Below are 26523 nucleotides of genomic sequence, written 5' to 3'. Positions count from 1 at the left end.
CAGGCTGTGGGCTGAAGGAAGTCCTTACCACGTCAGCTTGGTGTCTGGTCCCCAGCCCCTGCCTGCAGCCTCCAGGGTGAGAAACCGACTAGTCTAGGCACAGGAACTGGGGTAGGGAGGCTTTCCAGACCGACAGGGGGATGGCCTGGCTACCACCCCCGCCTCCCTCTGTGTGCCTGGTTCTCTTGGCAACCGTGGGGTGGGGGGTGGGCGCTGCTGGCAGCTAGAGGGGCCGGGGTATGCAGGGAGCAGCAGGGCTAGAGGCAGAACGGTGGCTGGGACAGGACAGCGCCTTCCAGAGGCCGGCAGAGCAGATGCACGCTTGCCCTCGGCAGGCCAGAGGCCCTCGGGTGTTCCTGGGTGCAGCCGCCCAGCCCTGGCCCGGGGGGGCTGGGACCGGCGTGAAGGACAATGGCTGCATTGGCCAGCCTGCACAAGACGGGGCACACGTGGGGCCGGGCCTGCCGGGAAGTCTCCTGCAGGTCAGCTCCCTGGGCCACGTGGTGCCAGAAGGCCTCCGATGGGTTGGGGGCGGGGGGGGGGGCAGCTGCCTCTCCGGGAGAAGGGCAGGGAACTTAGGACCTGCCCACCAACCCAGGGCCACCCGGGACAGGCGGGGCGGCTCACAGGGAGAAGCACACACAGACGCAGTAAAACAGGAGAGCTTTATGGTCAGAGTGGAGTGGTGGAGGAAAACGAGAGAAACAGTGTCTGACGACCTCCCGGCCTGGCCGGCAGCGAGCCCGAGCGCAGGTGCAAAGCTGGACCCTGGGCCCGGGAAAAGGCGCCAGTGCCGCCTGGCGTCTGCCCCCCATGCCGAAAGGGGCAGGAAGCGGAGCCCGCCCGCGCGTGGGGGGCCCAGGAGAGCGAGCGCGGCGGGCCGGGGGCAAGCAGGAGCCGGCCGGTGACGAGGACGCGCCCCGCCCTGTAAACAGCCTTGCGGCCTCCTCGGCCTCAGTCCCATCCCTGAGAAGCGCTGGGGGCCGGCTCCCCGCACGGCCCGGCCCGCTGCCCGCTGCCCGCTGCCCGCTGGCCGGCTCGGTGCAGGGCGGGCCCAGCCTCCCCAGCGAGTGTGGAGCAGGCCCGCGGCCATCCCCGCGCCGGGCCGCCGTCGGCGGAGCCAGGCCTAGAGCTCCTCGTAGTCCCCGCCCCCGCGGAGGTGGCCGCTCGGCGCCGCACCCCCCAGGAAGGCTTCCAGCTCGTCGGCTGCGGTCCTCTCGGTGGTGCCCCTGGGCCGCCGCCGCCGCTCCTGCCTGCCCTCCTCCTTGTCCCTGCTCTTCTTCTGCTTGCTTTTCTTCCTCGCGGCCTTTTCTTCCTCCTGGGAAGGGGGGTGGCTCAGGCCGTGTGGACGCCGGGACCCCACACTGCCCAGTGGGTGCCCGGAGGTGGGAGGCAGGGCTCCTACCTCTTTGCTTTTCTTCTTTTTCTTCTTCTTCTCCTTGGAGGGAGGCTTGCCCTCCTTCTCTGCACAGAGGAGACACCGCGTGGGCCCCGCAGCCTCCCCAGTGCACCCCCCCCCCCCCGGGCTGGGCCGCACCGGCTGGAGAGCACACAGGGGTACTACCAGGCTATGGGGGCGGCCGGGGTGCTCTCTCGCCGTGGGGCCGACCCACCACAACCCCCACTCCTCCGCTTTGGGGGACAAGGAACTTCTGGGACGTGTCCCAGGTGACACTGCAGATCGGGGCCCAGGGTCACAGGGAGCCATGGGTGCTCCAGGGGTTTACGCAGCAGGCCAACTCTCCTGGCCGCCAGGTACCTCCTGGGCAAGCACTCGGCAGGTGGCGGTGGGACCCCCAGCCCCTCAACTACCTTCGTCACTGATCTCCTTGTGGCCCGTCTCCTCCAGTCCCAGCCCAAAGAGGTCCGAGTCATTCTTCAGTCTGAAGGAGGACACGGGGGGCTTGGGGGGCGGGGGCGGCTGGGCAGGGCGGGCGTCCTCGTCCGTGTCGTCAGAGAGGTCCTCTCGCACCGGGAACTCCTCCTGGAGTGGGGGGCAGGTTGGGTGGCCACCTGTCACGTGGCCCTTGCGGGATGGCTCCTGCGCTTCTCGGGCAGGTGACAGCCACCTCGGGGGCCCCCACGCCCAGCCTGGACTTGGGGTGGCCAGCGGGGCCCGGGTGTGGCAGCCGGGACACCGCAGCCTTTCTGTGGTTGCTGTCCTGGGATTGGGCCCCAGCACCCCGCCCTGGGGTCACATGCTGGTCTGGGGCTCCCAACCCAGGATGTCGTCGCCTGGCCCTCTCTGCTCCATCCTGCCATTCCCACCGAGACCGTCCCCTCCTCACCGCTTTCCGCTGAGTGTCTGAGTCGCTCTCGAAGTCAGGGTCGTCCATGACGAAGGACAGCATCTGAGCGGCGATGGGCCCCTCGGGGTCACTTGATGACGATGATGATGCCACCTGCTCACCCCTCTTCTCCTCGCGGCCTCCTGAGGGGTCCTGGCGGTGGGACTTGCGGACACCTGGCCGGCGGGACTCCACGGCCCTAGGTGGCCTCGAGGCCTGTGTGGATGGCCTTCGGGACAAGGACGAGGTCAGGGGGCTCTCGGCCGCCCCCACCCCAGGGCGCATCCCCTCCACGTACCGTTTGGTCTCTGGCTCGGCGCACTTTTGGGGGGTCGCGGCAGTGGCCTTGGTGTGCCCCGCCATCCCCGCTGCTTCCTCCTCGCTGGCAGTGGTGTCTCTCCTGGGGACAGGGCCCGCGGGCGGCCTGTCTTCAAGGCCCACGTCATCCTGGAAGCCTGCCACCAGTGGGTTCCCCCCCGGGGCCTCCCCATCGCTGCAAAGGAGGGGCAGGGCGGTCAGACGACACAAGCGGGTACGGAGAGTCCGGCTTCCCACCCTGCGCCCCCCGGACACCTCTGGATGTCCTCTCTGCCGGGTGTGGGCGCCGGGCCGGGAGCCACTCTACCGCTGGCGCTCGGCACTTGCGTGAGGACGCGGGCCACGGAGGGGACCCACCGGTGTGGCAGGAAAGTGGCACGAGCTGGCGGAACGGGGGGCGCGAGGTGGGGGCCCGGGGGAGGGGCAGGGATACCGCCACACACCGGGAAGCCGTGGGGGGGGGGGGGGGCTGCTCCGTTTACGTGCAGTGTGAAGGGTGTGGGTGTGGAGGGGCTCGGCTGCCGGCTCCGTTCTGTTACTCTCGCTCCCGGAGGGACCGGCGGGTCTGACCTGGGGTCGGTGTGGCGCGGGGGAGCCCGCGCAGGACAGGCCCGGGACCCGTGACAAGGGTGAGCGGCAGGGGTGGGGCGGCCAGGCCCGAACCGCTCTCTCTCTCTCTCCCCCTGCCGGGCCCAACCTCCCGGGGAGCCCTCACAGGCTGCCCCTCCGCCAGTGCTCTCAAATGGCAGCAGCCCAAGAACGTGTGGACAGGCAGGTCACGGGGCACCACAGATATGCCGGCTCGGGCCACCTGTGTTACGGGCCAGCCTCGCTGCCCCTGCTCCCTCCCTGTGGCAGGGGGACGAGCCCCAGGTCCAGCCCCCAGTCAGCAGCCCGATGGCTGGTCTGAGCGGGCTTCCTCCTGGAGCGTGGAAGCTTCCCTGAGCCCTTCCCTCGAGGTCCTGCCGGACCGGTGAGGCCTGTCCTCTTTGCTCACCCAGGGATGTGGAAGGCAGAGGGGAGGCTGAGGGCCCCGACCTGCCCGGCCCCTGCTCTCACCTGTCACTGTCCTGTGAGACCTTGGCTTCGACTTTCTTCTCCTCCTTCCGGGGGGCCGTGTCATCCAGGAAGCTGCGGTCAAGGCCATCTTCGGGAACAAAATCCTCCACGTTCTGGACTTTTGCCGGGGCCTCTGAGGCCGGGGCTGGCTCTGTGGACAGCACAGGCCGGTTCCCGCTTGTCCAACGCCTGCCCCCGCCGGGCCTGTCCCAGGCTGTATGTAGGTGACCGGCCATGGGGCTGCCTGGCCGGGAGGAAGGACGGGGACCCCCTCCCGGTCTCCAAGCTCATGGGGCCAGGGAGGCCGGGCGCCCCGCCGCGTCGCCCGTCACGCCCACCCCAAAGAGCTGCTCCCGGGGCTTACCTGGGGATGAAGGGGCCGCCTCGGCGGCTGGCGACGTCCCGAACAGCCTCGAGATGATGCTGCGCCGCGGGGCGGGGGCTGCGGGAGGCGGTGGGGCCTCTGCAGGGGCTGGGGGGCAGGGGCAGGCCGAGGGGGGTTGGAGGGGCAGCTGTGGGGCCGGCTGGGGCGTGCTGGGGCTGGAGCTGCCCGTGGACACGGTGCTCGGGGGCACCACCGGAGACTGGGAGCCTGAGGACGGGCTCTGCCCGTTGGCGGCCAGTGGGGACGCGTGGCCACGGCTGCGTGCCTCCATCATCTCGAGGAAGCTGGGGGGACACAGGGCAGGCAGTGAGCAACCTGCCTTCCCCTGGGGCTCTTCCTCTGAGCTGCGGGTGACAGCAGAGTCCTCACCCTCGGGCTTATCAGCCCTCCTGCCCCCCAGGCCTCAAGCAGAGCACCACAGGGAAGGTGCCGGTGGGTGCTGATAGGCAGGTGTGGCAGCCCCCTGGCTCACGCCCTGAGCTCTCCACCCACGACACAGGACCTGCGGTGGGGAGGCCCCCGACCCCCGAGACAGGGAGCAGTCAAGACCAGGGGCTCCAAGTCCCACTGGAGGTCAGTGACGAGCCCTGCCGCTCGTGGGCCGCCGTGGGGAGTGCCACCAGCCCGTGGCAACGCCTTCCCCGTGGAGGCTTCCCCACAGGAGGTCTGCAGTGAAGAGCTGGCCCGTTTGCTGGCTGAGCTCCCTGGGCACCGGCACCTCCGACTTAGGATTTCCGGGGCAGGTGAGAAAGAAGGGCAGGGCGAGGGCGGAACCCGACTGCCCGCCCACGTCTGCGGCGGCCTATCCCCCATGTTCCAGGAAGCGTCGCGGAGACGTCTCCGCCAGGCCCCTGGCAGTGCTGCCTGATGCCGGGGCTGGCTGTGGGGTGAGCGCAGGGGACTCTCCGGCTGCCATCACCCCAGGGGGCAGGGGGCAGGGGGCCGGGTGGTGCCGGGTGCCCGCGCTCTCGGCCAGAGGAGCTGACGGAAGCGGGTCAACCCCGGGACGGGCTCCACGGCGAGGGCAGTTGCTTGCCGGGGTGGGGCTCCCACCCGGACCGGCCAAGCAGCCCAAGTGTGTGAAAACTCACTCCCCCAGAACCGCTGGAGCCGGTTCCAGAACCAGCGAACGGATCTGGCTCCAGGGAGACCCTAAGGCCCTTCGGAGTTCCCGGGGGGGGGGGGGGACAGACACCTACTGGGGTGCCGGTACTCCCAGGACAGGAGCCCAGGCCGGGAAGCAGCGTGCCCCGCCTCAGCTCCGACGTTTACGTGCCATCTCTGCGCACCAAACAAAACGCGAGCATCTGTTTTTTTCGGGGGCAGCTCAGGTCACACCTGCCCGAGAGAGCGCGTGCCTCCCCGGGGAACTGTGGAGGGCGGACGGGACCCCGAGCACGCAGCGGACAGGGGCGCTCAGCACCACTCAGCCGCGCTGCCGGCAGGGCACACGCTCTGCCCTGGACCGCTCTCCCTCCACTGCCGAGGACCGAGCTCCCACTCCTGCCCCACAAGCCTCCCCAAAGTCAGGCCTCCGAGAGCCCGACCCTACATGGCCATCGGTCTGGGAAACCGAACTCAAACCCACGGCAGCCCCAGCGGAAGACATCGGGGACGGCCAGTCTCGCCAGGGGCTCGGGTGGACACTCGGCCCGGGGTGGCGGGAACCGTGGCCCAGAACGGCAACCGTGTCTGGCAAACGGACGGTCAGCTGTACCCCGGTTACCCCTGTCGGCTTGGGGGCCCCCCGGGGGCCCGTCAGGTCAATTAAGGCCTGGCCCCGATCTGCCGGGTGGGCACGGGGAGGGGGCAGGGCCTCAGGGTGTCCGTCCCCAGGGAGCCTCTGCTTCTGAGGTGAGGTGGGCTCCACCTGACACGTAAGCTGCCTGTTCTAGAAAGCAAGGCTGCTGCTGTGCGTTAAATGATGAAGAACCCCGATACAGGGAACGGGGAGGGCCGCGGGGCTGATCTCACCGCGAGGGCCACCCTCCTCTCCCTCCCCTCGGGGGCCTGGACTCCCCCTGCCCCGCGCTCCAGTCCGTGCACGGCCACGCCCGAGGAGGAAGCGACTCGGGTTTTTTGAGCAACACGACCGGCCCAAGCTGCCGGGTCTACCCGGGTGGGGGCTCTCCTGGCTGCCGTCTCCTAGGCACGCCCCCGCTCAGAGGCGAGCGTGGCGAGCCCGCCCTCGGTGCTCCCGCAGAGCCTGCCTGCAGGTCTGACCCGAGGCGGCCCCGGGCCGACGTACATGTCGTAGTTCTGGTCCTCTGTCTCCTGCTGCACCGACAGCTCCTCCAGCGTGGCGTCCACGTCCAGCTGGTTCGTCTCCAGCTGCCGGAGCAGCGTCTCTCTCTGCGGGGGAAGCAGACCCCTTCAGCCTCGTGTCCCTGCTCGGCCAGCCCTCGAGGGATTAAGCCGCAGCTGAGCACGGGGCATGGCGCCCAAGGCCTCGTCCGGCACCCAGGCGGTTCGCCGTGGCTCCGAGGACGAGGTCGTTGATGTTAGCACCCCCCCCCCCCGGGCCCCGTTGATGTTAGCACCCCCCCCCCCGGGCCCCGTTGATGTTACCACCCCCCCCCCCGGCCCCGTTGATGTTACCACCCCCCCCCCCCCGGGCCCCGTTGATGTTAGCACCCCCCCCCCCCGGGCCCCGTTGATGTTAGCACCTCCCCCCCCCGGGCCCCGTTGATGTTAGCAACCCCCCCCCCGGGCCCCGTTGATGTTAGCACCCCCCCCCCGGGCCCCGTTGATGTTAGCACCCCCCCCCGGGCCCCGTTGATGTTAGCACCCCCCCCCCCCGGGCCCCGTTGATGTTAGCACCCCCCCCCGGGGCCCCGTTGATGTTAGCACCCCCCCCCCCGGGCCCCGTTGATGTTAGCACCCCCCCCCGGGCCCCGTTGATGTTAGCACCCCCCCCCCGGGCCCCGTTGATGTTAGCACCCCCCCCCGGGCCCCGTTGATGTTAGCACCCCCGCCCACACGCGGCCCCAGAGGTCCAGGCAGCTCCGACGAGTGAATGCGGCTGTGGGGCCGGAGCTCAGCGCCTCAGCGCCTCCGCCGCACAACCTTCTGCCGCTTGCTCCAGCGACACGACACGCGGTGTGGCCCGCCAGGTACAGGAGACCCCTCCGCATCGGTGTGCGGGTCGTAGCTACAGGGATCTATGACAACGACGCGGGTTCCCCGGAGGAAGAGCAGGGTGCAGTGACCGCGGCCACTGCCTTGAAATGGGCCCACGCCAGCCTTCCCTCAGCCGCAAATGGCAACCACCCTGTCTGCAGGGCCCTGGTTTCCTTCCAAAGACAGAAGGACAGGAGAGGAAAGACCACCACCTCCCCGGGCAGGCCCACGCCTTTCTGGACGAAGAATGGAAACCACTGTGGCTGCAGAGGGGCCGCGGGCCAGCATCCCAGGGACAAGATGTCACGAGTCCTGCCGCGACGTGCCCGGAAGGGCAGTTGCCTCTGCGGGCTTCTCCCTGAAAGCCCAGAGCCTCGACCCTGAACGGGGCTCATGGCGATCGCACAGCCCAGAGCAGGCTCAGGACTACGTGGGAGGTGGGGCCGGGCCTGAGCGGGACACCCCAGGGGGCAGCGTGTGGCAGTCGGCGGACCCTCGCTGCTTGTGGTTTGGAGGGAGGTACCGAAGAAGCTGAGCGGGCGGTGTGAGAGCCCTCTGCACCGTCCCTGTCCCTTCTGTGTAAACCTAACATTGCTCTGGAGTAAAATGTTTATTAAGAAAACAGAGGGACACCTGGGTGCCTCAGTTGGTTGAGTGTCCCTCTCTTTTATTTACTTATTTTTAATTTTTAAAAAATGTTGTTTTACTTTTGAAAGAGAGACAGAGAGATAACCAGAAGCAGGCCCCAGGCTCTCAACTGTCCACACAGAGTCCGACGCGGGGCTTGAACTCACGAACTGCGAGATCATGACCTGAGCTGAAGTTGGACACCTAACTGACTGAGCCCCCCCAGGGGCCCCAAGGGTCTGACTCTTGATTTCAGCTCAGGTGATGATCCCAGGGTCGTAGATCGAGCTCCATGTCAGGCTCTGTGCTCAGTGTGGAGCCTGCTTGGGATTCTCTCTCCCTCTCCCCCACTTGCTCTCAGTCTGGGAAGGAAGGAAGAAAGGAAGGAAGGGAGGAAGGGAGGAAGGGAGGGAGGGAGGAGAGGGAGGGAGGAAGGGAGGGAGGGAGGAGAGGAAGGGAGGGAGGGGGGAAGGAAAGGAAGGAAGGAAGGAAGGGAGGGAGGAAGGAAGGAAGGAAGGGAGGGAGGAGAGGAAGGAAGGAGGAAGGAAGGAAGGAGGAAGGGAGGGAGGAGAGGAAGGAAGGAGGAAGGAAGGAAGGAGGAAGGGAGGGAGGAGAGGAAGGGAGGGAGGAGAGGAAGGGAGGGAGGAGAGGAAGGGAGGGAGGAGAGGAAGGGAGGGAGGAGAGGAAGGAAGGAAGGAAGGAAGGAAGGAAGGAAGGAAGGAAGGAAAGAAAGAAAGGAAGGAAGGAAGGAGGAAGGAAGGGAGAAAGGGAGAGGAAGGACGGGAGGGAGGAGAGGAAGGAAGGAAGGAAGGAAGGAAGGAAGGAAGGAAGGAAGGAAGGAGGAAGGGAGGGAGGAAGGAAGGAAAGGAAGGAGGAAGGGAGGGAGGAAGGAAGGAGGAAGGGAGGGAGGAGAGGAAGGGAGAAAGGAGAGGAAGGGAGGGAGGAGAGGAAGGGAGGGAGGAGAGGAAGGGAGGGAGGAGAGGAAGGAAGGAAGGAAGGAAAGAAAGGAAGGAGGAAGGAAGGAAGGAGGAAGGAAGGGAGAAAGGGAGAGGAAGGACGGGAGGGGGGAGAGAGAGGAAGGAAGGAAGGAAGGAAGGAAGGAAGGAAGGAAGGAAGGAAGGAGGAAGGGAGGGAGGAAGGAAGGAAAGGAAGGAGGAAGGGAGGGAGGAAGGAAGGAAGGAAGGAGGAAGGGAAGGAGGAGAGGAAGGGAGGGAGGAGAGGAAGGGAGGAAGGAAGGAAGGAAGGAAAGAAAGGAAGGAGGAAGGAAGAAAGGAAGGAAAGGAAGGAGGAAGGAAGGAAGGAGGAAGGAAGGGAGAAAGGGAGAGGAAGGAAGGGAGGGGAGGAAGGAAGGAAGGAAGGAAGGAAGGAAGGAAGGAGGAAGGAGGAAGGGAGGGAGGAAGGAAGGAAGGAAAGGAAGGAGGAAGGGAGGGAGGAAGGAAGGAAAGGAAGGAGGAAGGGAGGGAGGAAGGAAGGAAGGAAAGGAAGGAGGAAGGGAGGGAGGAAGGAAGGAAGGAAGGAGGAAGGGAAGGAGGAGAGGAAGGGAGGGAGGAGAGGAAGGGAGGAAGGAAGGAAGGAAGGAAAGAAAGGAAGGAGGAAGGAAGAAAGGAAGGAAAGGAAGGAGGAAGGAAGGAAGGAGGAAGGAAGGGAGAAAGGGAGAGGAAGGAAGGGAGGGGGGGAAGGAAGGAGGAAGGGAGGGAGGAAGGGAGGGAGGGAGGAGAGGAAGGAAGGAGGAAGGAAGGAAGGAGGAAGGGAGGGAGGAGAGGAAGGGAGGGAGGAGAGGAAGGAAGGAAGGAAGGAAGGAAAGAAAGGAAGGAGGAAGGAAGGAGGAAGGGAGGAAGGAAGGAAGGAAAGGAAGGAGGAAGGAAGGAAGAAGAAAGGAAGGGAGAAAGGGAGAGGAAGGAAGGGAGGGGGGAGAGGAAGGAAGGAAGGAAGGAAGGAAGGAAGGAAGGAAGGAAGGAAGAAGGGAGGGGGGAGAGGAAGGAAGGAAGGAAGGAAGGAAGGAAGGAAGGAAGGAGGGAGGGAGGAAGGAAGGAAGGAGGAAGGGAGGGAGGAAGGAAGGAAGGAAGGAGGAAGGGAGGGAGGAAGGAAGGAAGGAAGGAGGAAGGGAGGGAGGAAGGAAGGAAAGGAAGGAGGAAGGGAGGGAGGAGGAAGGGAGGGAGGAAGGAAAGGAAGGAGGAAGGAAGGAGGAAGGGAGGGAGGGAGGGAGGGAAGGAAGGGAGGGAGGGAAGGAAGGGAGGGAGGAGAGGAAGGAAGGAAGGAGGAAGGGAGGGAGGAGAGGAAGGAAGGAGGAAGGGAGGAAGGAAACGAGACAGGGCAGGCGTGCTTCCTGGACTCAGCAGGCTGCATACCAGGCACTGTGCTCGCGGTGTGTGTGGGGGTGAGACGTGGCGGGGCTCTCCCCGCAGCTACGCACCAGCGGGGGGCCACTGCTGCCACGCGGCGGGGTCAGAGGAGCCGGGGGGGGGTGGAGCAGAGCCCTCCTGTGGGCCTTCGGGGGCAGGCCGTGCCCACACGGGGCAGAGGGACCCGAGCAGGCCTGGTGAAGCCCATGGCAGGGGTCAGGGTGGGTCTAGGGGGAGAGGGGCTGGGGCACCCGCCGGCCCGCATGTCTAGTTCCTGGCTTGTTGGTCAGAGACGGCCTGACACATCTTAAGGATCCCTGCATTCTCCTGCAGCCGCATCTGTGAAAATTCTAGAAAGGCCTGGGTCTCGGGCTAGCAGCAGAGCAGAGGAAGGGGACGGAGGGGGACAGAGGGGGACGGAGGGGGACGGAGGGGGAGGGAGGGGGACGGAGGGGGAGGGAGGGGGAGGGAGGGGGACGGAGGGGCAGGGAGGGGGACGGAGGGGGAGGGAGGGGGAGGGAGGGGGACGGAGGGGGACGGAGCGGGCGCCACGGGGCCGCCGGCACCGGCACGGCGAGCCCTCACGGCGGCCGCATTCCAGGCAGACGGCTGTGGCTCTGCTCGGGCTGTGGCTCTGCTCGGGAGGGCGGCCCTGCCCTGCACTGGGACGGCACCTGCGGGCGGAGCGCTGCCGCTCCACCCCCGGGGGATGGACTCACCTGGAGCTGCAGGAACGGGATGTTGAAGAATTTGTGAAGGTATTTCAGGCCAAAGCTGTTTTTCATGGAGGACTCGGCGTAGCGGAAGTAGGAGGAGCCCGGGGGGCCTGTGTGCAGGAGGAACAGAAGGTTCTAGAAGCTTGGTGGGGGGGGTGGTTCAGCCCCTCTGGAACGCGGACCACACCCGGGCCGGCCAGCCCTCCACGCCCCCGAGGGGGGCCTCACCGCATCACCCCGACACCCAGCCCCGACCCGGCCTGCCTGGTGCCAGGAAGCCACTCTGCCCTCGGCAGACCCCCTGCCAGTCACTCTCTGACCCTCGCTGCCCGCAGCAGGGCCCCTGCTGGAGCAGGGGGGAGGAGTCTGAGCCCCTTGGGACGCGGCTGGGCCTCGAGTCCGAGGAGCAGGAGGGAGGGCAGGAGGGCGTCCCAGGTGCCAGGTCTCCCGGCCACCCACCCACCTGTCCAGGTTGTCGATGAAGTCACGCACGTCGTCGGGCAGGACGACTCGGTGCTCGCCCATGTCGCGGTAGTTCCCCAGCACGCACACCGGCACGTGGGCCGGCACCTTGGGAAGCTCCCGGAGAATGTAGTTGAAGGTCCTGAGGGGGTACAGGTGAGGAGAGACGTCCTCGGGGTCAGCTGTGACACGACCACCCGCCACTTCGCCCGGAGTGCACGGAGCCGGGAGGGCCGAGCCCTCGGTCCCGCTGGTTCCCGCCTCTCTCGACCTCCTTTCCTGGGAGTCCCTCTGGCGAGGTGTCTCTGCACCCCCTGTGGGGCACGGCTGCCCCGTGGGGCCAACACGTGGTGCGAAGCACGTCCCGACCCAGAGACCGCCACCGGGCACGATGTGGACACGCACGCCCGTGCTGACAGACCGGACTTCATTTTCCCGGGAGGCGCAGTAACTGAAACCGTCATCAAAGGACCAAGGGCATCCGCCTCCCGCCCTGGGGCCCGTCTCCGGCATTCTGTCCGAGGCCACGGGGCCCAGCGACGCGGGCCTGGCTCCGGCCCACGCGGTCCACCGAAAACGCCGCCGCCCCACGAGGGCTCAGAGGAGCCATTCTCGTTGGCCGTGGGAAGGCTCCAGACGGAGTGGCACCACCAGCAGGGTGCCGCGGCTGCTCCCGTCCGGGCTGACCTGCCCCTGCCGTCCCTGCCCCAGGCCCGCGGGCGGGCTCCTGCTGCCCCTCACACGCAGCAACCCCCCCCCTTCCCTGCTCCTGCCAGTGGTCCTTCCTGGCCTTGGGCAAAGGCCGCGGGGAGCTTCGGGGATGCCGAGGGCCTACCCAGAGCTGCGCCCTGGCAGATTCTAGGCGGGGAAACCATCTCTAGGTGCCTTGGCAGCAGGGACCACTGCGGCTCATTCGGGAGACACGCCGGCCTTCCCTGGCGCCGACCCCGGGAGAGCAGGGTGGCCGCCTCTCGCACAGGCACGTCTGTCCGTGGGGGCCACCGCCCTGCTCTGCACGCTTCCGAGGTGCGCCCGCTGCCACCCAGGGGCCTCCCATGCACGTGCTAGTGATGGGTCCCCGGCGGGAGGGACCGCATCCCCGCAGGCCGGAGGGCTGACGGGAGGCCCCATCAGATCCCTTGGGCCTGAACCCTCCGGGTTCCCGAGAGTGAAAGCTTGACCTGCGCAAGGCCGGCGCCTCCGACCGTGCGCGAACGTGCCCTCAGATAAACGCAGCGTCTGCGGATGCGTGTATAAGAGCCTGTGTCCCGAAGACGGAATCTGTGTGTGCAGCGCCCTGAGGAAAACCTGGCCGGTGCCAAGTGACGCCCGTGCCAGCCTCTCGTGGCGGGATTACGTATGCGGTGATGAGAATCTCAAGGCGGAGCTAGACCCCACAGGCCATTTTCGCCAGCCCCCACCTTGGGCTGATGCAGAGGCGGGACCGGGGAGTCCGCTCGTGTCGCCCGTGTGGCCCGCTCCCACGCTCCTCCCCGCAGCCTGCTCTGTAGCCTTTCGCTGGGATCCTAGCTACGCGCCCCCTCGTGATCAAAGGATGTGGGGCGTGTCCTCGGGGAGCCCCAAACAAGCGGTCGCTCGATCCCGCCAGACGTCGCGTGGTACTTTCAGGGAAGGCCGTGGGCTGTGGGAGGGGCGCCTCCCCCGGGGCCGTGACCCCCACCCGGCCCGCCCGCCACACAGAGACGTCCAGAGACGGCTGGGCCTCCGCTTCCCGGCGGCTGAACTGCTGGAGCCCACGACGACCACGGACAGGCTCCCGTGGTCTGGCACCAGCCGCGATGCCGGCGTAACCACCGCCCACTGGGCCGCAGGGGGAGCCCTCCGGGTGGCGAGGCCCTAGGAGCCTCGACGGCCGCTGCCGGCCAGTGCCCCCTTACCACTGCTTGGTGATGTCGAACATCATGACCACCCCGTTACAGTTCTTGTACACGTCCAGGAACTCGGCGTCCAGGGCCATCTCGGACTCCGCCTAGGGACAGGAGAGAACTGGGCCTAAGAGAGGGTGCTCCGGGCAGAGTCCCGGGGGCGAGAACCCGGTCTCCTCCTGGAAATGGCTGAACAGGACTTTCACAATCTGAAAAGACAACAGCTGTTTTCGTTTTGGGAAAAAAAACCACGTAGACGAGATGATCCAGGGCGGGGGTCCGAAAACTTTGCGTCAAAAGGTCTAGTAGTGAACAGTCCAGGCTCCGGGGCCACATCAGCTCTGTCTCTGATCGGGGCCTTCTCCACCGGCCAACAGCAGCCCACCCGCAGGCCTCACAGACTTCACGCCACACAGAGGGACGAGCGGGCTGGAGCAGCCGGCGCCCCGTTGCAAGGTGTACATTCCAGAACCGAGGAAGACCTTGCAAAGAACCTTCCAGAGCACACAGACAGGGCCGCGGGCTGCACGCACACAGGCTGCGGTGCTGGGGCCAGGGGCAAAGTGTCACACAAAGGGCCAGACGGACCTGGACCAGGTGGTCACTTACCCCTCCTGCCCTAGAGGGGATCAAGGAGGCTGCCTGCCAATCGTGAGACCATCTACGGGCAGGAGGACACAGAGAGCAGGGCCCTTGGGAACAACGTGAAGGCCTCCCTCGAAGGGAAGGGGTGCCGGTTTGCCCGACTTCTTTGTGTCAAGAGTGGTGGCCACAGCGAGAGCCCATTCAAAGCCACACTCGTGCCCACGTGCGCGCGGGGCCACACGGTTTGACCAGTGCACCTCGACAGCCCTCAGCTCAAACTCCCTGCAGGCCAGCAGCTTAGGCAGGCCCAGCCATCCCCAAATACAGCCGTGGGCGGCGCAGGCTCGCACGAGGAGTGGGGCCGACTGGTGCCACTGGAGTCCCGGGGAGGGTCCCAACCCCCATCTGAGCGGTGGGCCCCGTGGCCGGACACGGCCTACCCACCTCCTGGGGGTCGTTCTCCACCTTCAGGCCGTCACCTCGCCGCCTGCACTTCCCTGGTCGGAAGACAGACAAGTCACAGAGGGAACTGTGGCTCCGGGGAGGGATGCGGCTCCCCACATCCCACCCTGTGCCCGGCCCCCACCTCCAGCAGGCGCCGTACTCCACTGAGGAGGAGGCCCGGGGAGCCACGCCCCCGCAGCGGGCACTGGAGCAAACCCACCAGCGCCAGGAAGCGGCCGCCACCCTACCGAGACCTTCCTGGCAGCTGTAGCCGCCGACCCCACCAGGAGAGGCCCTGAGGGGCTCCAAGAACTTGGCCTAGACTGGAGGGACATCCGGCAGGGCTCGGGGCCGCTCAGCAAGATCGCCCTAAAGCCCCCACCCGGGCTCTGGTTCGAACTCGGGCACTTCCTTCCCGGATCGACAGAGGTCCCAGCCCTGAAAGGGCGCTGCCGGCCGGCGCAGGCTGGCACGGCCCAGCCTGCGAGGTGCAGCACTGGAGGCCAGAGAGGCTCCCTGAGCTGGTGCTGGTGCCGGCCGAGCCGGGCCCGGCCCCGAGCGGCCCCAAGGAGCTAAAGCCAACTCCAGCGGGTCCTGAGGAATAAAGAGTTCCACACCATCACCGTTCTAGACTGGGCGCGTTCACACCAGCTGCTGCCTGTCCCCACAGCTTCTTTTTGACCCTCTGACCGCCTCTGGGGCCCATGGGGCGCAGCGGGCGGTCCCTGTCTGACGGCAGCTGGCCACAGTGCGCCCTCCTGGTGGCCGCTCCCGGGCCACAGGGCCGCATCCCAGCACCACCGACACTCTCGGTGAGCTTCCGCTGCCCTGGGGTGCAAGGCTGCTCCCAGGTGCCCTCCCTTCTCGGGGCGCTCCAAGACTCGCCGGGCCTCGCCTCCCTGCCACTCTGCACTTCCCACCAGGCTCTCAAACCCGATGCCCTCTGCTGCTGTGCATGCTCACACCCTGTCCCACCAGCAACGGGCTGGGGTGGTGGAGGGGACCAGGCGACACGGAGCTGCAGGGATGCTGAGCACTCACCAGGGGCCCCGCGGCTTAAGCCTCCTGGCCTGCCTGGAGCTCCCGCTCACCCTCAGGCTGTCCTACAGCAGCCGGGTCGGGCCTGGGAACCTACACCCACCTAAACCCGAAGACGATGGTGAGGGGACAGGGGTGTGCACTTTCGGCACCAGAACCCAGAGCTCACAGAAGACAGACTGTTCTTTCTCGCTGAGGACACCTGTGGCTACGGCAAGCCTCCCAGGCCAGGGGTGACACCGTGCTCGGGAGCACAGGGCACACACGGGGCACCGGCACCAGGGAGGAATAGGGGCTCTTGCCCAGAAACACAGAGGAGGGAAGGAGAGGGCTCCGAAGGGGGAGCATGCCCGCCCCCCTCACCAGGCGCACTGGGGTGCGGTCCTGACAGCTGGAGCACTTCCCTGTGAGAGCACAGAGACACCACCGCCGTCAGCGACCATGGGGCAGCAGTCACGTGGGCGCACGCCCCTAGAGGGTGGCAGCTTCAGAAGCCCAGGAGCTGGTCCTCAGCTCCGGGCCCAGGGCACTACATGAGGGGCACTGCAGGAAGGGCTTCTGGAACAGCCTCGTGCGGGCATCTGGCTTTGGGGCCCACCCGCTGCCGGTCCGCATCTGCCCCACGGCCACGTGCTCTGTCCCAGTGCGTGAAATGCGCATTTAAGCAGCAGAGGCCAAGGTCCCTACAGGTCACTGCTGTGCGTCCGCCCCACCACCCTGGATGCAGGAGGGAGCGGCCTCAGATGCAGAAACTCAGGGGAGCAGCACGAGCCCAGACCTCCTACAGCCCCTGGCTGTTCCTGGGGGCAGACCTTCTGGTCACACACTCCTGTGTCCGCCCTGCGGCTGCGGAGAACCCAGAGGTTCCCGTGACTCACACAAGGACACGCCCAAAGCGTGAGCGTGGGGGAGGGGGGACATCTGCCCCGCAGAACGGACGAAGCATCAGGAAAATGTACTTGTAATAAAGAGACGGGACTTACCTTTGTCAACTACGTCCCAGACCTCAACTTTCACGATGTCGTCAGTGGCTACGACGGGGGGATACAAAGATTAGTGCCCGACATGACCGTCGACCTTCTGGGCAGAGGGGCTTTTAGGGGCTGCCCAGGTGTCCGGGTTTGTTCCCACTCTTCAAGGGTGGGTCCCCCGCCAGGAGACACTGCGCTCCTCCCTCAGCACCTTCTCCAAGGACAGCCTCCCCGCCCCACCCCCCACGGCCTCTGTAGGAGCCGCGGCCCCTCCCCGGACGGCAGGGAGACTCATCGCTCCTTCAGGCTCCTGCTCAAGGCGCAGTGAGCAATCCTGGCCTGTCTTCAGCTGACATGCCAGCCATTTCCGGCGGGTGTCCCTGGGGCGGGCTTGTCCCTGGCCCGGGTCCACATGGCCAGGTGCTCTTTGCAGGTGCACCTGGGGAGCAGGCTCTGGGTGCTGGGTCAGGCCTCGGTGGGCCCGATGGTGCTCAGGCCCGACTCTCACCCAGCAACCGGCCTCAACTTCACTCCCCGGGACGTGGGCCCACTCTAGCTGGCCCCCCGGCATCAAGTTTCCACCCAACCCGTGGGTGGAGCTGGTCCAGGACAGGCCCCTGAGGGGAGAGGGGCCCTCGTGCAGGTCGTCGGGACACCTCTGCCAGGCTTGCTCAGAACTACTGGCCTTTCTGTGCTCTGCCTTTTCCTCACAGGGAAGAGACCCTCAGACCCTCCTTGGCGGTGCTCGACCTGGGAGGGGTGCGGGGGACCCGGGGGGCCGACCCCGCGAACGGCCAGTCCGGGCCCAGGGCCCAAGCGCAGGACGGTGGCTCGCCGCTCCACCCCGGGTTCCGAGGGGAAAAGGGGGAGGTGGGGAATTGCCACACACCTGCCCCAGGCTGAGGGGCACGGCCAGCTTCACCCCTGCTGGGAAGGGGTGCCGTGGGTGGCTGCCCTCAGGCCCCGCCAGCCCCAGCTGATGACTGGGGTGGCGCCGATCCACGCAGCCGTCCTGGGACGTGGCGGGAAGCGGGAACTTCCACAAAGACCCCGTGTGTTGACAACTACATTTTTTTTTCCAACAAAAACGGATGTTTAAAATGGTTCAAAGGACTCTGGTTTCATGATTTCTGAACCCGCAAAGCCACTGCCCTGCCGCCCACGGGGCCGCCGTACTGTCCCGGGGGCAACAGCGCCTGCAGCTCAGCTGCGACCAGGGGCCTCGAGGTGCCCCGTGCTCTGTCTGTCGCGTGACCTCGACCTTGCAAAGGTGAAGGGGCGGGGCTCAAAGGGACAGAGGGGTCCTTCCTGCTGGTGGAGCGTATGTGGGCGCAGTGCCGGCTGTAACGGGAGCAGCCCCCCCGCCCCCCGGCACTCCCTGATGCGTCACATGTGGTAAACCCGGAACTGGAGCCCTCTGGTGGCCTCTAGGGTCTCAGAACCGAGTGGGTCTTGGCACAGCCCCCCACGAGGCGCCCCCACCACTGCCTCGTCTCTGTCTCTGGAGCAGCTTCCCGCGGGAGGGGATTTCGGGACAACCCAAGCACGGCTTTAACGGGTGCCCCCATTGCGGCCCTCTGCGTTCAAGGTCTCCGGGGTTTCTGTGAGGACACCACAGCCGGGGAGGCGTCTCCGAGGGACCGAGGCCTAGGGAGCCTCAACAGAAGCCCCGACCGCACAAAGGGTGCGGTACCTGGCCCCCAACTCGGGAGGGCGGACCCTCGACCCGCCCCCTGCCCCCAGCCTGCCCTCACTTTTGTAGTTCCAGTGGATGCTGGTGACCCGGATCTCCTGCGTGGGGATGTACTCCTCCACGAACTGCTTGCCCTGCAGCCGGTGCCACAGCGCGGTCTTGCCCGTGTTCCTGTCTCCTCGGATCACAATCTTCACTGGGGGGGGGGGGGGGGGGGAAGGACAGATCGGGTAAACAAATCAAACCAACGGCAGACTTTAACTTCACCGACAGGAGCCCACGTGCCACCCATGTTCCTTCCACACAGAGCGTGGCCCGCGTGGCTGGCGAGCAGGGAGGAGCCCAGTGCCGGGGAGCGGCCTGGCTGGGAGACCACCCGCAAGGGGTCGGGCCCCTGCTCGGCCCGTGGACGAGACCACACCGTCCGTGTCCCGGCAGCCCGGCTCTTCTGCTCTCCCTCCCTGTCCACGACCCCGAAACATTCCCCCCCCACCGTGCTGATGGAGTCAAACCGGGCTCGGACTTCACACCTGCCGGAGAGCGGTCTCGCCTAGAGCCAGATGTCCTGGGGACCCCTGACTCACAGGGTCAGGGTCAGGGTCAGGCTGCCGGAGGGGTCGGGCGGCAGCTGATGTTCTCAGGAGGCTCCCTAGATTTTGGTAGTTTGCTCTTAACCCACTTTCTCACAGCCCTGGTATTTTTAGCACACAATTTTGTAGAGCGCCAGCACTTTCCAGGCCGCACACGTGGGGTTACGGCAGCAAGCCCGTGTTCCGTGCCGTACCGGTCCAACACGGATTTACGTGATGGCCCGGTTGCCAGGTGTGCGCACGCGGCAGTGAGCGAGCCCACAGGCAGCGAGTGCGGGGACACGAGGGGCAGGCGGGGCAGCCGTGGATGAGATGGGCAGCCCGCACCGGGACCCCGCGATGCTCCTGGGCCCCGCGCAGGTGCCCGGCGCAGCAGTGTGGACGGCGGATGGTGCTTCACAGCCTGGGGCTGGGTGAGGCCAGCAGGGGCTTGTCCAGAGCCCTGGCCTGGCCCCACAGCTGCCGCCCGGCTTTTTTCTCCTGCAACCCGTCCTGCTCCAAGGCGCCCTGTTCTCGGACACTCGTTACTCATCCCGCGAAGCGTGGTCACCACGTCAGCTCCCCCCCACCCCCCTCCACCCTCCCCAGCTTCCGCCATCAGGACATCAACTCCCCCCCACCCCCCGCCCGCCACCCTCCCCAGCTTCCGCCATCAGGACATCAACCCCCCCCAACCCCCCCCACCATCCTCCCCAGCTTCTGCCATCAGGACATCAACTCCCCCCCCACCCCCCCCCGCCACCCTCCCCAGCTTCCGCCATCAGGACATCAACTCCCCCCCCACCCCCCCCGCCACCCTCCCCAGCTTCTGCCATCAGGACATCAACTCCCCCCCACCCCCCCCCCGCCACCCTCCCCAGCTTCTGCCATAAGGACATCAACTCCCCCCCACCCCCCCCAGCTTCCACCATCAGGACATCGACTCCCCCCCCCACCCTCCCCAGCTTCCGCCATCAGGACATCAACTCCCCCCCCCCCCCCCCCAGCTTCTGCCATCAGGACGTGGTAGTTGTTTTCAACTTGAAGCACCTCCAGTCAGATCAGGGGCGTTCCTCTTGCTCCCACTTTATCCCATCACCAGATGGGACACAACAAGCCACTGCCCTCAAGGCCGCGGGCAGTCTAGACGCGATTCCAGCCAGAAGCCAAACACCCGGCAGAACCGGGGAGAGCCACCAGGACGTGTCTGTGCTGTCAGCGCAGCCCTGGGGATGCCCTGGGTCCCTGTCACGAGCCTGAACACCCTGCAGGAAGCGTGTCGCTTTAGGAGAGCACCCCCCACGTTAAGGACCCACACGAGACACGCGTTCGGTGAGGGTGGGTGGACAGAGACCATGCGCAGCTCACCCCGAGGGCGGGAGCACGGATGCGGAGCCCCCAGCGCGTCCCCGCGGCGGGCCAGGAGCTGGCTGTCCTTCGCTCTCCAGATGTTGCTTTTGATGGCGTCAGACTCTCACTTCGTGGTGGCGCTTTCCCTGGTCTCAGCTTCCCCGGGCAGGCTCCTTTCCAAACCTACTTGGCCTTTTTCTATGCTCTTCGGATTCCCGCTTACTTCCCGAAACCTCTTCCACTTCTTCAAACACTCTCTACGTACTGACTTCGTCACTGAGGGGCAGTCGGCACACCACACGTCGTTAGTTTCAGGCGTGCAGGGGACCCGACGCTGTATGCACCACAGAACGCTCCCGCGCTCCGCGTCGCGACCTCACCGCTCAGAGCTGTTACGGTGCTGCTGACGTGCACGACCGGATCCCCTGAGGCCGCCAGGGCCTGCCGTCAGCCTGCCCTGCTCCCGCTGCTGTGTCTGCCGGCTTCCTGATCTCCCACCAGCAGCTCCGGTTTCTTGGAACTTTATCCCCGGAGCCTCTCCCGGGTCTGGGCTGGAGCCGCCGTCGGAAGGCACCTGTGATATTTCTGCCCGTCGTTCGGAACGCTAACAACCTGGGAAGGCCTTAAGTGAATCCTCCATTTCAGACTTTGGGACCACACGGATGATTCAGACGCAAACCCTCCTGGAGGTCACCCCCTGGGCTTGCACAGACCCGGCTTTGGGCGGGGCTCTCCTGGGAGAGGCCCCTTCTAGAATGGGTTCAGGGTTTTCCCTCCTGCCCCACGGGGACCAGCACCCAGCCAGGGTCAGGCAGGTGCCTCAGGGAGAAGGCAGCTTCAGAGCCGGCCTCCCTCCCAACATCACCCCCTTTGCTTTTAAGAAACGTGCACTAGACAGCTGCACAACCTTTATCCGAGTTCAGAACTGAGTGATGCGTCGACGTTTCCCTAAATGTTTTATTCAAACTTTTAAAATGCTTTTTGGGGAGCCTGGGTGGCTCAGTCGGTTGAGTGTCCGATTTCAGCTCAGGTCATGATCTCGCATTCGTGGGTTCGAGCCCCACATCGGGCTCGGTGCTGACGGCTCAGAGCCTGGGGCCTGCTTCGGGTTCTGTGTCTCCCTGTCTCTCTGCCCCTCCCCCACTCACACTCTGTCTCTCTCCTTCAAAAATAAACATTAAAAAAAAATTTTTTTTTTAAGTTTTTTAAGGGAAGGGCTGTTCAGCTTACTAACTTTATCACGCTGCCAGAAACAGAGGTTGGGCGCTGTGGTAAAGAAGGCATGAGAAGTCCATTTCCTACACATAACAGTGTCCCAACAAAGGGAGACTACACACACACACACACACACACACACACACACACACACACACACCTTTTTAAAGTAGGCTCCATGCCCAGCGCAGAGCCGAACGTGGGGCTTGAACTCATGACCCCGAGATCAAGACCCGAGCTGAGATCAAGAGTCAACGCTTAATTGACTGAGCCATCCAGGCACCCTGGGAAAATTCATTATTTTTATGTTAATTTTTTCCCTTTAGAAGGGCACGTATCTGCCCCTGCTCCACACTTGTATTTTTTCTTGTGCTGGGTGGAATTCTATATCCTAGTGGAAAGCTCAGTGAAAGAGGGGAGTCCTTGCCTTGGTCCTGATTTGAAAAGAAACGCTTCCTATGTCTCATTAGTACATACGGACGCAGGTTTTGGTAAATACTCTTGAACAGGTAAAAGAAGCTCCTTCTGTTCCTAGTTTGCTTCTTAGCAAGTGGGTTTTCTCAGGGGACCCAGCTGGCTCAGATGGTGGAGCATGTGACTCTTGATCTTGGGGTTGTGGGGTCGAGTCCTATGTTGGTGTAGAGATTACTAAAAAATAAAAATCTTTAAAAAAAGTGGGTTTTCTCTTTTTATTTTCTGTAAATCACGAATGAGCGTTGAATTTTATCAGATCTTCTTGCACCTACTGAGATTATGATGCTTTTTCTCCTTTAACCCGCTGGTAAAGCGTGGAATGTATCTTTTCTATTAATCTGTGCACTCCTGGGCAGTCCTACTTGGTCTCGATACAATGGTTTGTTATGAATATTTTGATGACTTTCTAGATCCGATTTCCTGGCTTCTCACTGGGTTATTCCCTCTGTGCTCATGGACAGGACCGGACGGTTGCCCTTTTGGTACTGTCCTCCTCTGTCTTGGCAGCAGGATTTACCAAGTGCAGGAAGCAGGCCGAGTGCCCCTGCTCTCTGTGTCTTCTCCATCAGTGTGATGCTCGGCTCTCTGATGTCAGATTTTGTATTTCTCAGGCTCGGCTTTAGGGGCCATTCTCTAGGACACTGCCCACTCTAAGTTTTTCGTTCTACTGGCGCAAAATTATTCAGAACATTTTGTATTTTAAAACCTTGCAGTTATAGTTGCGTACTCTTGATCACTCGTGACATTTGTCTTTTTTCTTTATCAATCTCTCCAGAATCTGCTTTACCAGACACACACCATGTTACATTCTGGTGAACATTTCAATTGATTCTTTTAAAAAAGAGTCACTGGTTTTTGCTTTTTTCTTGGTCATTTCCTTCCTTCTCCTTTCTTGGGGCTTATTCTTTGTTTTTTTCCTAAATTTTCAAACTGTATTCCTAAGTCAGTGACCACAAGTACGTGGGGGTGTTCATGATCACTGAATTGTATTGTTTTAAATTTATTTTTATTCACTCATTCGTTCATCGAGAGACAGGGAGAGCGAGCGAGCAAGCACCGGGGAGAGGGGCAGAGGGAGAGAGAATCTTCAGCAGGCCCCATGCCCAGTGCGGAGCCTGACACGGAGCTTGATCCCACAACCCTGGGATCGCGATCTGAGCCGAAATCAAGAGTGGAACGCTCAACGGACTGAGCCATCCAGGCGCTCCCGCCCAGTAACTTAAATTTTTAACATTCATTCACATTTGCTGTGATACATCTCAAGTTAATTAATCTCTTTATCTTCCTTGTAAACAGCGCAAGGCCTTTCCAATGCTTTAACTCGGATCGGCTCCGTCCCGGGGCTCCATGAGGCCCTCCAGGGGTTCAGTCCCTCCTTCCACCTGGACCATGTTAGTCACCATCGCGGTGATGGCCACGACCAGCACTTGGCTTGGATCTCGCCCCACATATTCACCGGTCTCGGCGCTCACCTTAGCCTTCTGAACCCCACCCCTGTGTCCCGAGCGCCGTTTCCATCGGCCCGGCGCACACCCTTGGTATTATTTCAGCGGGCGCCTGTGCACAGCAAACGGTCCAGCTCAGACTGCAAACGAGCTGAAGCACACACACTCGCGAGTAACTGCTTCCTCGGGTGAGGACCTCCCTCAGGCCGCAAACGGGACTGCTGCCTCGGTGGCGTGTGGGCTGCTCCTCTGAAGGCGGGCTGGGCTCTGGCTGCTTCCTGGACTTCGATGTTGAAATGCTCGCAGGATGTTTTTAAAACCCTGGACCGGGACTTCTTGGGAGTTTCACGTACTTCATGGATTCTGGAAAACCCTGTCTTCGTTCCCTCAAATATTGCTTCTTCCCCGTTCTTGCTAATCTTGTGTGAAACTCGTACCCCATGTGTGCTCCATTCCTGGGCCACACAACTCTCTTCCAGGCGTGAATTCTCTCCTCAGTGTGGTTATTACGCTGATTCACCTGACTGCTGGCTTCTCGCTTTTAACGGCCGTGTTTCTCATTCCTAGCTGTTCTTTTTGGTTCTTTTTCAAACATGACTTGTCTGTTCATACAGTCTTGATATGATTTTAAAGCCGTTTCCTTCTTACCCTGGAAAAGCTCTCACCCTGAAATCAGCCTTTCAGAAGGTTTTTCAGTGAGAAAGTGTTTAAGTCCATTTCTACATTCTAGCACTGAGATCCAACTGGCCAGGACTCTGGCTGTCCCAGTGTCCGGACGCTGTCTTTGTGAGGAGTGCAGTCCTGACAAGTTCCATTACGACTGGCGTTTCCTGACCTGGGAAGGTGCCCCAGTTCAAGCTTCTTCACTAAACGCGGCCAGTAAATCGTGTCCAGAGTAGAAAGGATAGACCAAGTCAGGTAACATCCTTTCTTCCACTTTGAACGCAATTAACTTTCAAACTACAATTATGGTCCAACGTCTCATTCAGGTTTGATTCTAAGTTTGATGTGTGTGCTGGGGCTCTTGCATATATGACATGAATCATTTCTATTATCACAGCAATTTAAAAGAAAACTTTGCCCTAGGAGACAAGGTTCTGTAAGAGGCAACAGATACACTTGGGAACCATCAGCCCTTGCGTGTAAATATCTTGAACCTATAGTCATCAGATTGCTGGCTGGTTTCCCCTAATAAGGTATTTTGGAAAATAAATGAAGGAAATCAAAGTTTCCACGTTGCACACTGTTCACCTACTGGGCCAATCTCCCTCTAAATGAGATTTCTCTCCATCTCTCCACCTTTGCTGCAGTTGTAGGGAGTCACAGCCTGTCCCCCAACCACCCGAGGCTGGGTTCACCTCTCTGGAACAACTCTATGGCACCTCCCCCTTTTTCCTAACCACCCTCGCCAGGGGATGTGCCCGTCAGGGAGTGCTTCTCAGAAGGTGAAAAGTTTACAGTTTCCAGCTCTGATTTCCACACAACTAGAATTAAGCTTAAAATAATACTCTAAGCGATAAAAGTAAATAAGGGAGCCAAATGGAAATTCTAAAGCTTTGCACAAATGAGTAACTCGACTTACCATTCTCTTCTCTGAATGTGACAAACACATACAAAATTGAGAGTTGAATACACCTACATCTAAAATACCTCTCTTTAAAACCTGCACAGAGGTCTTTAGGGGCCCTGGTTGGCTCAGTTGGTGAAGCATCCTACTTTGGCTCAGGTCATGATCCCGTGGTTCACAGGTTCGAGTCCCGCGTCGGGCTCTGTGCTGACAGCTCGGAGCCTGGAGCCTGTTTCAGATTCTGGGTCTCCCTCGCTCTCTCTGCCCCTCCCCCACTCATGCACCGTCTCTCAAAAATAAATAAATGTAAAGAAATTAAACCTGCACAAAGGTCTTTCTAATTAGTTTAATATTGCACGTTACCACCTCAATATGTCATCATAGGGACCAGAAAGTTCCCCTTAAAGTGGCAAAGGGGGCAGGGGTAGGGAGGAACCCAAAATCTTGTAGCAATATATGCAAATACTTGAAAGGAAAACAATTTAAAACCAGAGAACATAAAAGTCCTTTAAGTAATGCTAGGAAAAGGCCAGCCAGATGGAAAACCTTAAAAGAGGCCAAGAGGACCATCAGCCTCAGGAGCTATACATTTTACATAATTTATGACAGGACTGGAAACGTCCTGGGCTCTGAGGGCGTCTGAAAATAACTCCTCCTTCCCTCGGGGGAAGAGAAGTCTCCTACAATAAGAGTCTCTGTGCCTTCTGGAGCTTTTTCCAAATATATCCCTTACAAATGCTTCTTAAAAAAAAAAAGAAGAGGGGGGCAGGAACGCGTGGCGTAGATGATATTCTCTTCAAACTGAATGCGAAGTCTACAAAGAAAAATCCCAAAGCTCAAACCACCACATCCAGCTGGATCTCACCGCCCCTGGGCAGGTTGTCACGTGGTTCACTGACGGGGAGCCCATCACCCCTTCAAGCGTCACAGACCACAGAGCTCTCCCCACGTTATATAAGAATCACTCTTGGACGAGGTTATCCGGGCCAATCAGGGCACCGCAGAACGCACCGGGAACCGCCTGGACGAATTTTACCGTGCAAACGAAACGCACAGATTTCTTAACGTGCCCGTATTCCTCGGGAATGACCCACCGGTCAGAGGGGAACGCCACGGGCCCAGGCGCCCCCACGCCGGCCCCTTGGGTCCTCCAGGACCTCGTCTCCAGCCTGGCATCACCTCCCGACATCACCTCCCGAGCCCAAGTGAACACCCCTAGGGTACCTGCCACAGGTAAGGGCTCAGCACATCTCACACGGAGGAACAGGATTTGCCACATCTCCCCGCAGACCGCCAGGCCCTGGGGGCGCGACAGGGCCCTGGTCTCTGCCAAGTCCCAGTCGCCAAAGCCCGGGCCTGCGGACCCTGCGGGACAGCGCCCTCCTCCACGCGTGCCCTCGGACCCCCCTTTCCACGTCCCCTGGCAGGAACCCAGCGCGCCCGGCCTGCACTCACTGTTGTACTGCACCCCTTTGGCGAAGCGCCTCTGCAGCGCCTGGTTCATGGATTGCAGCCCGGCGGGGATATTCTTGTCGCGGCCGGGAGCCTGCTCCGACCCCACCAGCTTCTTGAGCGCGGAAAACATCTTCCCGCTCCCACGTCCGAGCCCGGCGCGGCCCGCGAGCTCAGCGGCGGCGGCGACGACGGCGACCCGGCGCGGATCGCACCATGTCCCGGGTCCCGGCGGCCAGGCGCCTGCTTCGAGGGCAGCTCGGGGGCTCAGCCGCGGCGGTTCCGCTCCAGCCCCGGGGACCCCCGGCGCGGCCGCCCTCCGTCTGTCAGAACCGCCATCTTGGCGTCGGCTCGGCTGGGCGCGCGGCTACGGGGCGCCGCGAGGGCCAAGAGGGTGCGCGCATGCGCGGCGGAACGCGAGCGGAAGCGGACTTGGCCGGGCGCGCCTCTGAGGGGCGCCGCCAGTGCCCCGGTTGTGCGGCGGCCTGGGGGTGTGCGCATGCGCGGGGCAGTGGGC

General features: G+C 63.0%; 1 protein-coding gene across 2 annotated transcripts; it reads right to left on the bottom strand.

The window, feature by feature from the left end:
• Positions 1–646: 646 nt before the first annotated feature.
• RABL6 (RAB, member RAS oncogene family like 6) lies at positions 647–26382 on the bottom strand. 2 transcript variants are annotated; one of them, XM_042963525.1, is made up of 15 exons: positions 26010–26379; positions 17996–18130; positions 16254–16301; positions 14233–14285; positions 13216–13307; positions 11318–11459; positions 10859–10963; positions 6299–6402; positions 4030–4334; positions 3666–3816; positions 2587–2781; positions 2289–2517; positions 1813–1984; positions 1406–1464; positions 647–1318 (listed from the first exon to the last, which is right to left on the bottom strand). In XM_042963525.1, exons 1-15 carry the CDS (start codon positions 26137–26139, stop codon positions 1127–1129), a joined length of 2112 nt encoding a protein of 703 aa, XP_042819459.1. In that variant the 5' UTR covers positions 26140–26379; the 3' UTR covers positions 647–1126. The 2 variants fall into 2 exon arrangements, with proteins under 2 accessions (XP_042819459.1, XP_042819458.1); XM_042963524.1 differs by having other exon boundaries at positions 2289–2781; positions 26010–26382.
• Between the last annotated feature and the right edge of the window lie 141 nt (positions 26383–26523).

Source organism: Panthera tigris, chromosome D4 (assembly GCF_018350195.1).
Source record: "Panthera tigris isolate Pti1 chromosome D4, P.tigris_Pti1_mat1.1, whole genome shotgun sequence".
NCBI classification, from domain to species: domain Eukaryota; kingdom Metazoa; phylum Chordata; class Mammalia; order Carnivora; family Felidae; genus Panthera; species Panthera tigris.
The sequence above is the reverse complement of the archived record's forward strand: the minus strand, read 5'-3'. Positions and strand labels throughout refer to the sequence as shown.

Bases quoted from the DNA above. Each gene is read 5' to 3' on its own strand.
- RABL6 (XM_042963524.1), bottom strand. From the start codon at position 26,139: ATGTTTTCCGCGCTCAAGAAGCTGGTGGGGTCGGAGCAGGCTCCCGGC. The intron at 14,286-16,253 runs GTAAGTCCCGTC...TCTTCCGACCAG, and splicing joins CTGGGACGTAGTTGACAAAG to GGAAGTGCAGGCGGCGAGGT. The intron at 1,985-2,288 runs GTGAGGAGGGGA...CCCCCACTCCAG, and splicing joins CAGACACTCAGCGGAAAGCG to GAGGAGTTCCCGGTGCGAGA.